Genomic DNA, 14568 nt, shown 5'->3' with positions numbered 1-14568 from the left:
ACGTGCCCTGAGCTGGCTGCAAGCCCCTGGGGCACCGTGTTTCCTGGACAGCAGCAGTCAGCCGCAGTCCGTGGCCCTTCATGTCCACACCAAGAGCAAGGCCCTGGGTGCGAGGGGCAGCAGCTGGCAGCGGGTGTCTGACTGCAACGTGGATCACTTTCTTCTACTCCCCTTTAATTAGTCAATGCTGAGCATTGTGCGCTGTTCTACAGCTACAGGAGCTGCCAGAACTTTCCCAGAAGTCAAAATTTCAAAACTTGGAAGCATTGAATGCATGTATCTTAGGACTGTGTGCAGCCTGATTGTGCGGTAAGGTCAGACTGCACTCTGAGAGATTTTGCATTCCTTCTATGAAAGGACTGAGAACAAAACCCTTCCCACAACATACTCAGAAACACTTCAATGATTGCACAGCATGTGCCAAGCTAGGAAATCTTATTTGATGTCACTTTGTTACTTGAAAACCCAAGGGTAAAGCGCTGTTCCCCATGACAAACCAATCTCATCCTTCTGCTTTTAGGTCTCTCCTCTGTGAAGCCTTCCACCTCCGTGCTCCTCTCTTTTCTTCCCAGACCTAGTGGGCCCTGCAGTCCCACTCCCAGTCTCTTTGCTGCTTTACTACCTCTCTTCAACCTCAATCTTTTTGTAGTGCTTCTTAAACTTCAGCTCTTAGGTTTTTCTCCTTTCAGTATCTTACCAGCCTCCCACAAAACAGCCCAGAGGAGAGTTACTCCAGCTGCAGCAAGGAGGTGTCAGTATCTTGCCTCATGTGACAAGTGACAGAATCACAGAATCACAGAATGGCCCGGGTTGGAAGGGACCTCAAGGATCATGAATCTCCAACCCCCCCTGCCAAATGCAGGGCCACCAACCTCCCCATTTAACACTAGACCAGGCTGCCCAGGGCCCCATCCAACCTGGCCTTGAACACCTCCAGGGACGGGGCATCCACAACCTCTGTGGGCAGCCCATTCCAGCCCCTCACCACTCTCTCTGTAAAGAATTTCCCCCTGACATCTGCATCCCCCTGACAGGATGCAAGGAATCATGTCCCAGGGGTGGTTTAGACTGAATATCAGTGACAGTTTCTTCATGGAGAGGATGGTCAAGCATTGAAACAAGGCACTCGGGGAAAAAGTGGGATCCTCGTTCCTGAAGTATTTAAGAGGTGTGTTGACGCAGCACTAAGGAAGAAGGCTTAGTGGTGGGACTCATACTGTTAGGTGATGGTTGGACCTGGTGATCTCAGAGATCTCTCGGTGATTTTATGAGACTCCCAAAGTACAGTGGCTGTCCTCCATTCATAGAATCATAGAACCATTAAGATTGGAAAAGACAACTAATATCATCATGTCCAATCATCAGCCTATCCCCACCATGCCCAGTAAACATGTCCCTCAGTGCTACATTTCCACATTACTTCAACACTTCCAGGGACAGTGACTCCCAAGCCTCCCTGGGCAATCTGTGCCAGTGCCTTATCACATTTTCTGAGAAGAAATGTTTCCTAACGTCCAATCTGAACCTCTCTTGGTGCAACTTGGGGCCATTCCCTCATGTCCTATTGCTGTTACCTGGAAGAAATCGCTGACTCCCTCCTCACTACAGCCTCCTTTCAGGTCATTGCATGGAGCAATAAGGTCTCCCCTGAGCTTCCTCTTCTTTAGGCTGAATGATCCCAGCTCCCTCAGCCCTTCTCCCAGGGCAGCCTCCCATACAGCCACGCTGCATAACACCGAAGTGGGACAAAGCCTGGAGCCACCCAACCAGGTACTTTGCCTACCGGCATAAAATGCAGATTACTGGCTGTGCAGCCAGGGCGGAGGAATTCTCCCCAAAAAACAAACAAACAAACAAAATAACCTCCTCTCACTCTGCCTTACATGCATGCTTTGCATTGCTAAGGTTCGAAGCACAGCAGGACTCCATTTCACACTCTAAATTCCAGTGTTAACACACTGACGGTACTGTGCACTCGAAGCCTAGGAACCCATCGCTTTGCCCTCATACACAGAGTAGCATTTCTCTAATATCCAGGATGCAGCGTATTTCTGCAAACTCACAGCACCCCTCCGAGACCTTCCACAACATCTGTAACCCCTGGCAGCTTCGGCTGCCCAACTACGAGAACTCCAGTCGGTTTCCAATCGTACCGTACCGTACCGTTCCTCTCCGGGAGGCCGTTGCCCGGGACCCGCACCCCGCGTTGTCCCGTCCCCTCTCCCGTCGCAGCGGGCAGGCGCTGGCAGCCCCCTCTGCTCCCCGCGGCGAGACTTACCGGCTGCCCCGCGCCGGCCATGGCCCCGGGACGGACGGAGAGCGGCGAGACAAGACGGAGCGCCGCGACAGAACCCTCCCATCCTCCGCAGCCCCAGCGGGGACCGGGAGGAGTCGTTCGGCGGAGGGGCGGGCGCGGGGGCAGCGCGCACCCAGCGGGCGTTGGGGAAGGCGGTCGGACGCGGGGCCGCCTCGCTGAGCCGCCCCGGCCCCTCCCGGCCGGAGGAGGGCGCGCCGGCGCCGCGGCTCTGAACCGGTCGCGCCGCCCGGAGGAGGGGCCCGGGCGGCAACGGCGGCCGCGCCGCACCCTGGGCGGCAGTCAGCGGCAGCGCGATGGGGAAGCAGCGGTGATGGCGGAGCCAGCCGAGCTGGGCCAGGAGACGGTGGTGCGGTTCCTGGCGGAGCGGGGCGGGCGGGCGCGCCACGAGGAGCTGCGGGAGCATTTCCGGGGCTGGCTCAGCCCCCCGGAGCCCGAGCGCCGCGCCGCCGCCCGGCAGCGCTTCAAGGAACTGGTCAACGCCGTGGCCACCGTGCGCCAGGAGCCCGACACCGGCGCCAAGTACGTGTGCCTCCGGCGCCGGTACTGCGCCCCGGGAGCCGCCGGCGCCGTGAGCCCCGAGGCGGCGGCGGAGGGCAGCGCGGAGCGGCCGAGCCCACCGCCCTCCCCGCGGGCGGGCGCTGAGCGGGAGGCGGCGGCGCGCGGAGATGCCGGCGGCCGCTCGGAGCCCGAGGGGCGGCGGGGTGAGGCGCCCCTGCCGAACCCGGCGGCGGGCGGAGGGCAGCGGAAGGGCTCCCGGCGAGGACCGGCGCCCGGCCGCGGCGGCGGCGGCGAGGAGGCGGCAGTAACGGCGGAGGAGGTAGCGGAGGGGTCCGGCGGGGCGGCGGGCGGCCGCAGAAGCCTGAGGGAGACGGCGCGGGGCGGCTCGCCGCAGCTGAAGCGCGGCGTCCCGCCCGGAGGGGGTCGCGGACGCAGCGGTGGCGGCGACTCGGACAGCGCCTCGGTGGCCTCGTCCTCCGCCGAGGAGGAGGGCAGCACGACGGGCTCGGTGGCTTTGGACCCGCTGGAGCACGCGTGGATGCTGTCGGCTTCGGACGGGCGGTGGGAGACGCTGGAGGGGCTGCTGAGCTGCGAGCCGGCACTGTTCTGTAAGAAGGACTTCATCACCGGCTTCACGGCGCTGCATTGGGCCGCCAAGCATGGGCGGCAGGAGCTGCTGGCCACCCTGGTCAACTTTGCCCAGCGGCACCAGCTGCCTGTGGACATCAATGCGCGCACCAGCGGCGGGCACACGGCGCTGCACATCGCCGCCATGCACGGCCACACCGAGGTGGTGAAGCTGCTGGTGGGCGCCTACGATGCCGATGTGGACATCCGCGACTACAGCGGGCGTAAGGCTGCCCAGTATCTGCACCAGGGCACCTCGGGGGACATGCGGAGCCTGGTGGGAGCCCTGGATGAGGAGGAAGAAGAAGAGGAAGGGGCCACCAGCAACGGGAGCGTGCGCTGGAGGCTCTCCAAGGTGTTGCCCTCCAACCTCATGAGCTACCGCCTTTCCCACCACCATCACCACCATCACAGCGCTGGGGAGGAAAACGAGGGTGCCGATGGGGCAGCGGTGCCAGGCAAGGGCAAGGAGATGGCCAGGAAAGCCTCAGGCAGCGGGCGGATGAAGCCTCGGCTTAATAAGATCCGCTTCAGGACTCAGATCATCCACAACACGCCCTCCTTTCGTGGTGACACTGAAGAGGATGAGCACGAGGAGAAATCCCTGAAGACATCGTTCAAGCTCAGGCCAAAGTCCAACATCTTTGGATAGGGTCAAGGGGGAGGTGGGTGCCTGGACCAGAGTGCCCCAGGTTGTAGGTCGAAGCAGGCGCTCGTCTGAACTCGTGTTCTTGGGGGAGGTGAGTCCCAGAGCCTTGCTGGAATCTGCAGTTGGGTTTCTGGCAGCTGCTGAAGAGGTGGTGCCTTGGCTGGGCCCTTGCTGGGACAAGGGGCAGTGGGTGAGCTGAGAAATGCTGGGATGCTTCTGGGTCAGAAACGTGTTCATAAACCTCCTAGGATTAGCGAGTTGAGCGAGGGAAAGGAAAATGCAGATGTTCTACTCTTGTATTATCAACCCGTACTATAAATTGCTCATAACTTGCTATGTAAGAGCACCACCTCAGTAATATGCAGGTGTATTTTAAGTTTCTTGTTAACAGCAATACCACCTGGCACGGTGTGGAGTTGGTACCCAAAATGAGATCATATGTAACAGTTTCCTGTCAGAATCCAAATTTCAGTCCAGCAAAGACTTGAGTCTGTGTTGACTTTATGCATTGAAAATTGCCGGATTTGATGTTGCAAATAATAAGAAAAAAGCATTGCACTGCAAGCAATGAACAAAGTTAGCCGCGTGCTGAAGTCTCTGCTGTCTGAGGTACTACTGAGCTTGCTTGTCACTGTTGGGATACTGATACAGTGTAAGTGAAGAGTCTTTTATATATTTGGTATCTTATTTTGTCTTAGGCAAAGCAGTTTTATGTTAATCACTGTGAATTCTCAAGTGCCAGACCTATTACAGTTCTGTTTATTAAGTCTGGTCAAGTCTTGTTACTGTTGTTTGTGTAACTCATTGCATTCGAAAACAGAAAATTGTGTTGAATGTGTTGCTTGTGAAAGTCACTCTGCTCTAGAAAAGAGCACAGACACCATTGCATGCAATTTTCACGTGGTCCTGTAATGTAGAAGGTACAGATCTGCGTTTGCTAAAAACTCAGGTGCCAATCCCTTCAACTTACTCTGTGAATAGGAGGAGGAGAAGAGGAGCAGGGGAGGTACAAAGTGAATAACCAGAACTCTGAAGTTCCGTTCCTCTCAGTAAAAGCAGTGTGATGAGTGATGGCAATGGTGTTTGAGTTCTTTTAAACTTGTATTTCCGGAGAAATAATAACCAAGGCTTTGAACATGCTATCTGTCTGCTAAAGCTTTCTGAGACCTTGAATCTTGTTTCTCTGCTTTAGTGGTAGCAATTCCAGTGAAATCTAGGAGGCTCTCATTGAGAATGAGCTGTCCCTGGATCCTGAATGCTGCTCAAGGTGGAAGTTCAGCTGTGCTTAGATATTAAGGTACTGCCAGTCTCAGTGCAACGTTTGTCGGAGTGTGTTTCAAGTTGGCTTCCTCAGAATGTATGTGCCTGCCCATCAGGTAGCTTTAACAGAAAGTGCTTAGACTTCAACACAGTAAATTCCAAACCTGAGACACTGATGAAGTATGTTCCATAGCTGCTAGAACACTTCATGGGGAAACTGCTGCTGGGAGTGGTGCACTTTCAAGGTAACAGCTGCCTGTGGCTGTTGCTGGTGGCTTATGCTTTTAGTGACAGAGGAAGGGAGTGGCAGCGATTTATCTGTTTCAGACTTCCCATGCAGATAAATTACCAGTATCTGCACTTCGTGTCAAAACCTAATGAAAGTCAGTGTTTGCATAAGCATGCAGGCGACATTTAAGTATTTCTGGGAGTAGTTACATTGAAAATAACTGAAACTCTGTATAGGTGCTGGTCATTAATTTCACACAGAAAGGCTAGAAATTATACAGAGCTTCTGCTTTAATTTATAATTTATAGCTATAATATAGATTTCATGTGCCTTCTTTTTGGGTTGGTTGCTACAAATACAGTGGATATAATCAGTTTTGCAAAGCACTTTGTCTTTACATCTGAACAGGACCAGGAATTTTTCTTCAGCCTTTCCTTTTTAGGCTCATACAACAATTGAGTGTCTGAAAAAAATCATACACATAATTCTGCAAAGTTCGTTTGCACCAGAGGAGAGAATTAAATGCTGAAGTCCTAAACTCCCTTCATTACGGAAGGTAAATAGCTTTTTAGGCTTCTGCAAAAAGGTCTCCAATTGGACATTTGCAACATGAACTTTCTACAGCTTGGCAGTTCTGAATTGAGTATGTTCCAAGCAACTATCTACTTCCCAGTCTAATTAAAGTAACTTTCTGCTTACCATTTCTTCATAGGATCTGTTGAGTGAAGTGTTTTTCTTTTCACATGTGAATAGCAAATAATTGCACAAACATATTGAGTCTTAGCTGTTGGGGTTTGAGGAAATTATTTGTGAGCTTTGATGCTTTGGGATTTGGAATACAGCATAGTTTGGGTTTTAAAAGACTAACTGGAACATCATTTTATCTTGTGTAATACAGTAGAACTTGGTAATTACTAAGGGAACTTGGAAAATGTTCCCTTATGCATCATTCTCACTCATTGTTTGAAGTATCTAAGTGAAAGCTTTTGCCAACTCATATGGTGTAACTGACTGTTAGCTCACGAGACTTCATGATAATGGTCCAAAGTCTTTCTCAAGGTGGAGTGCCGTCGCAGCAAGTCCAAACCCTAAAAAATTGGTACTGTTGGTGTTAGAGATATATTGACAAATGGCTGGATAACCACTAGTGTCTGTTTGCTCTGCAGGACTAAAGCACTTTGATTTCACATTATGACTTGTCACATTCCACACGGTTACTTTTTATAACATGAGCTGAAACTTATGTTTTGTTTGGAGATAGGAAAGGCTTGATGCCCTGTTCCAGGATATCTACAATCTAAAGGTACTCTTGAGTCAAATATTTTTGGATACATTGCCTAGAAATATGTGAATTTGAAATAAAGTTGTATGGTACAGAAAACTGGAGCACTTACTGGTGTCTTTTTAATAGTACACTGGAATGTCCTGTGTTTATTTACTTCCTGTGACAGTGTGCAAGTCAGCGAGACTGCGATGTGAACATTGGATATCTTTTATTGTATCTTATGCTTGTGATATTCTAGGGGCCTGGAAGCCTGTCACTTTTTTATTAATACTGCTTTTTATGGGTGTCTTTCTCAATGGTTAGGAGTTTAAAATCTGCAAGTTTTTGTTTTACTGAAATGAAAACAGCCCATGAATTGTTAAGGCTTGAATCTATTCATGCGTGCTACATACTCAGGTACTGCTTGCATACTGGATGGTAAACCTGCTTTATGGTTGGGCTAGATGATCCCACTGGTCTTTTCCAACCTTAATGATTGTATCCTTGTTTTAGATTTTCCTTTATTGTGCAGATTCTGACATTGTCTTGCATAACAGAAGAATAAGACGCTTTAAAAATATGGTGGAGTTGTTTACTAGACAGTAACTTTTTTCCTTAGCAGTTCCTCTCCAAAAGCTCGTGTCAAAGCAAATGAAGACACAACAAGGTTTTTGTAGAGAAGTGCATCTAAATAAGGGCCTGGGAGAGTGGTGGTGCTTGACTTAAAATAGCACACTGACCTTATTTCTATGCCACTAAAAATCTCTGAGAAGATTTAATGCTAGTTTTTGCCACTATGTAAAGGTCAATACCTAATTAAAAAAGGTTTAGGATTAAGGCTTTTTGTAACATGTCTTAACTACAAGCAGAAGCTTCTCTGAAGGGAAATTTCACTGCATTGCCTTGCTAGACTGTCATATTTTGGTGTACCTAGATATATTTTTAAGTTGCTGCCTGACTAAAACTTACGTGAAATCTATTTAGTTACATGCTGCCAGTAACTCCTTTGAGAGCCATCCAAATTTATGGTTAAACTGAAAAAAGGCTCAGCTTGATGCTGCTTGATGAGGATGCATGCAGCTCCAAACCAAGCAGCCCCCAGTTGGTGGTTTGGGAACAGAAGTGAGAGGAAGAAGAAGGGGGAAGTGTTCTTGGGGACGTGGGGAAGCAGCTGAGGTTACGCGGGGAGAGCAAGGATGTGAGCTTTGCTGATCATGCAGTGGCTTGCCCAGTTGCTCAGAAACCCATCTGAACACCTATCCCTTCTGCTACAGAGTAATGCCTGGGAGAGATGACCCGCTGAGAGCTCAAATGTAAATTCGTGTCTGACTTCAAGTATTTCAGTCCCTCCTCTCACCAGCATTTTCTAGTGTAGCTAATACAGTTTGCAAGAAATACAAACAACTCCTCTGTGTTGAGTGTAGCTCCAGCTGTTGCAGGAGAGTCCCTGTACATCAGATTGATCCCACTTAACTTGAGGGGAAGAAGCCCTTCAGCATTGCATTGTTAAACTACTTTTCCATTAACAAGAAACGAAGGGTGAGGATACTGCACTCCTGATTTGCTGTGCCTTGAGTGGCCAAAGCTAAAGGGAATGCATGTGAGCCTGAAGGCATTAAACTTCAGAGACTTGATCCTGAAAAAAAAGTTTGGTCATGCATTTTTTTATTTAGTTGGTGGGGATTTATTTTTTTTATTTTATTTTTTATTTTTTGCTCATGTTGAGGGGGAAAATAAGTATGTACTGCCATTGTCTTTTCAGGTCCCTAGCTCAGTGTTAAGGAGGAATAGGCCTCAGATTAACATTAGAATTTGGGAGAGCTACTGGCTGTTCAGGTGGGGTTAAATGACCATCTGGGGGAAAATGGAACACCATTCTGAATTTTGCTACACTGAAGCATCTTGTCTTCTTGTTTTGCAACTGTTCCAGAGTTTAGCTTGTATCATTTTTCAGTTCAGCTAAACTCAGTGCTGATAGGTTCTAATTATACACGTTGCTGGAAAAAAAAACTGAGCCAAGCCACCATGGTTGGTTGATTGGTTTGTGATACAACTGCATTATGGGGGAGGTATTCCATCTTTTGTGGTAAAAGCTGAAGAAATCCTGTTCTAAGATTTTCCCAAGGAGTTAAACTGTTAACACCATGCATAAAAGTTGCCTTAGAAGGAAGTAACATTTGGGTCAAGGTGTAACTGCATTCTGTGTCCTTCCAAATGGATTGTATAGAATGAATCACTGTGGTTTACCTGCATCTGCCCTTCAGTATCAATGGCTGTAAAGCATCTCCTCCCGTTGTTTGGAGGAACCATGAAAAGAAGGTAGGGAGTCATATGAATCTATTTTAGCATCCACTTATTTCACTACCAGGTATTTTGCCAACCTGTGGCAGGCACGTCAAGAGACAAGAGGGCTAGTCAACAGAGCTGTGTCCCTGCATGTATCTGCATCGCTGCCAGTGAATCAGTGAAGCTGTTCCTGCCTGTCTAAACAAAGCAGCCTGTAGCATGCACACTTACAATTCTTGTCCTTGAGAAGTGAGTTTGGGAATTTCCTCAGTATTTTTCCCCTGAAACTAGAGGCCTTTCAGTTTTTCTAGTCGGTTCTCAGGCTCCTGAGTGGTTCCTTGGGGTGACTGAGGGAATGGTGATGGAATGGCTATGACTGATGGGAGTCTCTTTTTGAAGCTGAGGGGTGGGTGGGTGTCTGTTCTTGGGGAGTGTTTTTTGTTGTTTTTGTTTGGGGTTATGGGTTTGTTTTTTGCTGTTTTGGTTTTTTTTTTGTTTGTTTGTTTGTTTGTTTGTTTTTGTTTTTTTTTTTTCTTTTAGGAAAGAAATAAAGGATGCCTGCAGTATTTGTTGAGGCACAGGAATTGCTTGGGAGAGTTCATACTGAGGAGTTGCTGTCTGTTATTACTTTTAATGCAGAAGAAAAAATGCGTTATGCAGGCTTATAGAGCTTTCTCTGAAAATAAAGTTGCATGGAATAATAAAGCCTCAGCATAAAAAAAAAAAAAAAAAAAGCCACCACCAACAACAAAAACACTGGTAACCCTTGAAAAAATAGCAGCACTTATTTTTGCTGTTTCTTTTCCTTGTAGCCTATCGCATACAATCCTACCCTAGATATATCTAATGGAAGTAACTCTGTTAACTTGGGAGTGTGTGGCTGGGTCCTGCTGGTCCAACAGCCTCCCACAAGAGAGCTGTTAGCTGCCAGCCTCGCCCTTGTCTTCTGCCTTCCCTTTCTATCACAGATGGGCTGGGTGGAACAGACTGCAGTACCAGAACTGCCACTCCACTCAGCCTGCAGCTGCACAGCGTGGGTTGTAGCAGTGGTGACGTTCAAGCCCTTTGAAACTGCTCAAAGTACTTCCCTTGAAGGAGAGGTAGCATTTACATAGGTATTACACTTTTGTATGTCAATGGCATGAACCAACTATTGATGAAAAGAGAGTGCTAAGTAGGCTTTCATGTGTAAGTGGTGCTAAGCACTTTGTAAAGCTTATATTGACGCTTTGGGTATGTTGTTACTCTTTAGCTGCTGATAGAATCAGTTGGATCAACACAGTTATCATATCTGTTCTTTGCACAATTTGTTGAGACTGCCTTTTCAATGCATGAGAGCTAGTTGCACTGCGGGTGCTGGCTTGCAGTACTGTATTCCAAGAGGTGTATTTTTTAAGGGCTCACTGACAGCTGTCTGCTAGGATGTGCTAGGCTTTTCTTCTTTAACCCAGAATATTCTCACCTAAAGTTTGCTTCATGTTCCCACGGCAATCTGACAAGATTTCCACTGCCTATACGCTTGGTTATAAAGGACTATTATATTTTATGATCGGTCCTACGTGGGAGTTGTACATAGCCTGAGCACCCACTTCATCCTCCCCTGCAGATGAGTCCCTTTGGATAGCTGCCTAGATGAATCCACATTTTGGAAAGGTTTGCCTCATCTGCTGTTAACAATAGAAGACTGTAACTTTAAAGATGACTAATCTTTTTGAAAGTTTGCTTCCCTACACACCCTTCCAACTGAACATATGAGGTAAAGAGGAAGAAAGAAAGAAAAAAAAAAAGAGTAATGCCTTTGAAACTTGCCAGCACACACAGTGACTAAGCAGCACAGGGCAACAGCTTCTTCTTTTCAACTTTTTAGTGTTCCTCTTTTCATAATACTGTTCTTCAGGGGTCCTTTTTCCCATGCCTGGCTTAAATCCCACTCATCATTATAGAAAGCACCCATAACTTGAGTGGGTCAGTAACGAAGAACTGTTTACTCAGAAAATATTAGTGTTACATTTTTTTGAAGTATATCACTTTATTGGCTAAAACAAGTGACAGGAGAGCTTTGGAGATGGGATTTGATTTTTTTATATTATTTTCCTAAGTGGTCTTTTTAGAATGGAATTTTTGCCATAAGCTATGGAGTTGCTGATACAAGCAGGACTGTTTATAGTCCTTTATGGCCTTGTGAACTTTTCATCATCTTTCCTGATTTGAGGTTGAGTGAAACAACGTGGAAGTGACACTGAGGGAATGGAATGTAATTGATTGGGAGCAGAGGAAATGTACTAGGTTGTCAAAGCTTCTGTTGATAACGCCACTACTGCAGCTTGCAGGTTGGTATTGCCAAATCACAGTTGGGATCTCATAATACCAGGTGCTGTCCAAACACAAGAAAAGATGCAGCTCCTGTCCCTAGAATCTCTGTAGCCAACTCAAACAGTGTCAGCCAAGCAGGGGTCAAATATCAGTATGTACACACAAAAAACAAAAGGCTACTTTTGCCTAAATGTTTTGCTGCTTTTCCTCTTGCACTTCACAGTGACTCTGAATGCTCCACATTAACTGTGTTGTTATCATTAATAGTGCATATGTTTGTGTCTGATGGGGATTTCGTGGTAACTCTTTATAATTGTTTGGGTCATTTGTCTCATTATTACTTATGATTGGATTGATTTACCTGTCTTTTCCATTTTTAGTTTTTATTTTGATGCTGCATCTCACGGCCAGTGTGGAACTGGGACTGGCCTTGAAAGTGTTTCAAAGTTAATGTGGAGGAAAGGGTACTGACAGTTTTGAGAAAGAGAGAACACTGTATCTCAGGCCAGTTAGAAGGTCTCAGGAAGCACTGAAAAGTTTCCAACCGATTGTCTACCTGCAGGAACAGAAATGAAGTCATGAAGATCAACTCACTGTTTATACTCTCCAAGAATTTCCTGTTTCATGGAGATCCCATAGTTGCTATGAGATCTTCTTAAACATCCTTTGACAAGCCAGAAGAGGAAAGGAGGAGATGCTGAAAGGCAGCAGCACTGCAATAAGAAATGAGCAGGTGACTGTATGCCATACCCAACAGTGCCACTGCTGTGGGACAGGAATAAGCTTTTGGTTAGCTGATGTTGGTCCACTGTATTTTTCCTCATCTATTTGCTCTGCACTCTCCTAGAGCAGTTGTGATGGCCACAGGATGGGAATGTTGGACATTTTTATTTTTCTTTTACTTAGTTTTAATTACTGTTTACATTTAGTCTAATTTTATAGCAGAATTTTAACTATATACCTGTTAACCTTGCTGCTCCCCATGATCTGTTTTTTGATATATGGAACGTGAAGAAGAAAAGTGGCAATTGTCATAGGATTCTCAGGTTCCTTTGTTTCATTCTAACAGCAGCATTCCCTAATTATAAAGCATCTCTAGATTCTCTGCAGACACTACTACATTGCTTACAATTCACACATAATAATAAGAAGTACTGCTGTAAAAAATACCCAACTTAATATTATAATCCTGAGGAAATAAGAGTCATGCAAATGCTGCATGAGTTGACCAAGTTAACACCTCTGACTAGGGTAGGAAATGTACTGTACCTGAAAAAGAACCAAGACGTTAACCAAATTCTCACTAAATATTCAATCCTGCAATCTTAAATATGGAATTCATGTAGGATTCAAATATTTGCTAACTTTAGACTTTTTGACTAACATATTTAAATAGACACAGTTTCTTCACTCCCATGAATAACTTTGCATTTTCTGCACTTGTCTCGTTTTTATTTTCCTCTACTCTGTGGCTTGAAGTGACAACGTAGCAATTCATGAATGAGTGGGTGACATTAAATGTCACTGTTCATTCTAACCAGTATTGATGTAAAAGGTCTATTTGTGTTTGCTGGATAAATCCTGGGTTTAACAGAAGGCACTTATTAGTTCTGTTGTTAGAATAATTGTTTCTTTAATGACACAGTGATGATGTATCTGATTGTGCACAGAAGCAGAAAAGACAGCTGATGGAATTACAGTGCAAATTACAAATTGCAGTCTCACAGGGAGATAATAGTAAAATTTTAGGGTGTTTTTTTTTTGTTTTTTTTTTTTTTTTTTCTCCTGAAAATTGCCCTGTATTACTCTAATTCATGTACTTAACTCTGAGTGTGAAGTAGAAGCAATGATTAACTAGAACTTCCTTATGATTAACCTTAGCCATGCTTCCTTCATGTCAAGCAGAGGAATACACTTGCTGCTGGCATATGTTTGCTAACTCATGTTATTAGCAGCAGCACTGCCATCTTGACTGAGCAGGATTTACACTAGTAATACGGTCACCACGGGGTTAAATACCTGTATCAGTTACTCTTCTAAGTCTCTTTATAGTCAAAGGAGGGAACAGGGACTTTTTGAGAACAAGTGATTTCAACCCAACATAAATTTTTCAGGTAATTACTCAAGAGAGCATCATTTGCACACCGTGAATTACGTTATTGCAAATTTGATTTGACAAGGAGAAATGATTTCAAACTAAAAGAGGGGAGATTTAGACTGGATATGAGGAAGAAGTTTTTACAATTGGGGTGATGAGGCACAGGTTGCCTGGAGAGGTGGTGGATGCCCATCCCTGGAGACACTCAAGGTCAGACTGGACATGGCTCTGAGCAACCTGATTTAGCTGTAGGTGCCCCTGTTCATTGCAGGAGAGTTGGACCAGATGGCTTTTAGGAGTCCTTTCCAACTCAAACCATCCTAGATTCTATAAAATTATGGCATAGCAGATAAGTTGCTAGTCCAAAGACTAAAGGATAACTTCAAGAACGTATTAAATCCAATTTTTATTTCTTGCATTGTATAGTTTGCAAATTCAGCTAGACATAACTTCAAAAGAGCCATATTAATTTACGAGAACTGTACCTCTGTTAATAACGTGCTGCCTCTCCATGGACTGCTGCAGAATACTCCATGCCTCGAGGCTTAAGAACTGCTGTCAAAGAATTGAAAGTGCCTTACTTGCTTTGGAAACACTGAATTACTCAAAAAGAAAGTTGTTTGGGGATCTCATCCATCAGCTAAGCTCTGAAGTGGCAAAACAGCATCCAGCTGTCGTTGTATGTGGAGTTTTTGGCTGACTGACACTGTGGTTTGATGCTGCACCTATGCAGGCCCTCCTGGGTTTCCACAGGACAAACAATGCTTGCCCTTTCCCAACCCCATCCTACTCCCAAGTGTACCCATAGCCTTTTACACAGACCAATGGTGCTGGGTGAACCCTTTGGCCTGCCAACATGGCTGAAAACCAGTCCTCCCTTGCATCTGAAGTAAATTAAGGTCAGAGCGAGACTTTGGGGCTTGGGCAGCTCAGCTCCAGCTTCACCTCAGGGCCAAGAGCAGCCTGGCAGGGAGGATATGAAAGCACCTTTGAACTTGAACAGTGGGAGACAGATCCCAAAAGCCAC

At 46.3% G+C, this 14568-nt stretch overlaps 1 protein-coding gene across 1 annotated transcript; it reads left to right on the top strand.

Moving 5' to 3' along the window:
• Positions 1-2627: 2627 nt before the first annotated feature.
• Positions 2628-4094, top strand: SOWAHC (sosondowah ankyrin repeat domain family member C; the record flags this gene model as incomplete). The annotated part of the gene is made up of 1 exon (XM_079547798.1): positions 2628-4094. One exon carries the CDS (start codon positions 2628-2630, stop codon positions 4092-4094), a length of 1467 nt encoding a protein of 488 aa, XP_079403924.1.
• Between the last annotated feature and the right edge of the window lie 10474 nt (positions 4095-14568).

Source organism: Tetrao urogallus (assembly GCF_951394365.1).
Source record: "Tetrao urogallus genome assembly, chromosome: 1".
NCBI lineage: Eukaryota > Metazoa > Chordata > Aves > Galliformes > Phasianidae > Tetrao > Tetrao urogallus.
Note: the sequence above shows the minus strand (reverse complement) of the source record. Positions and strands in the feature narration are given on the sequence as shown.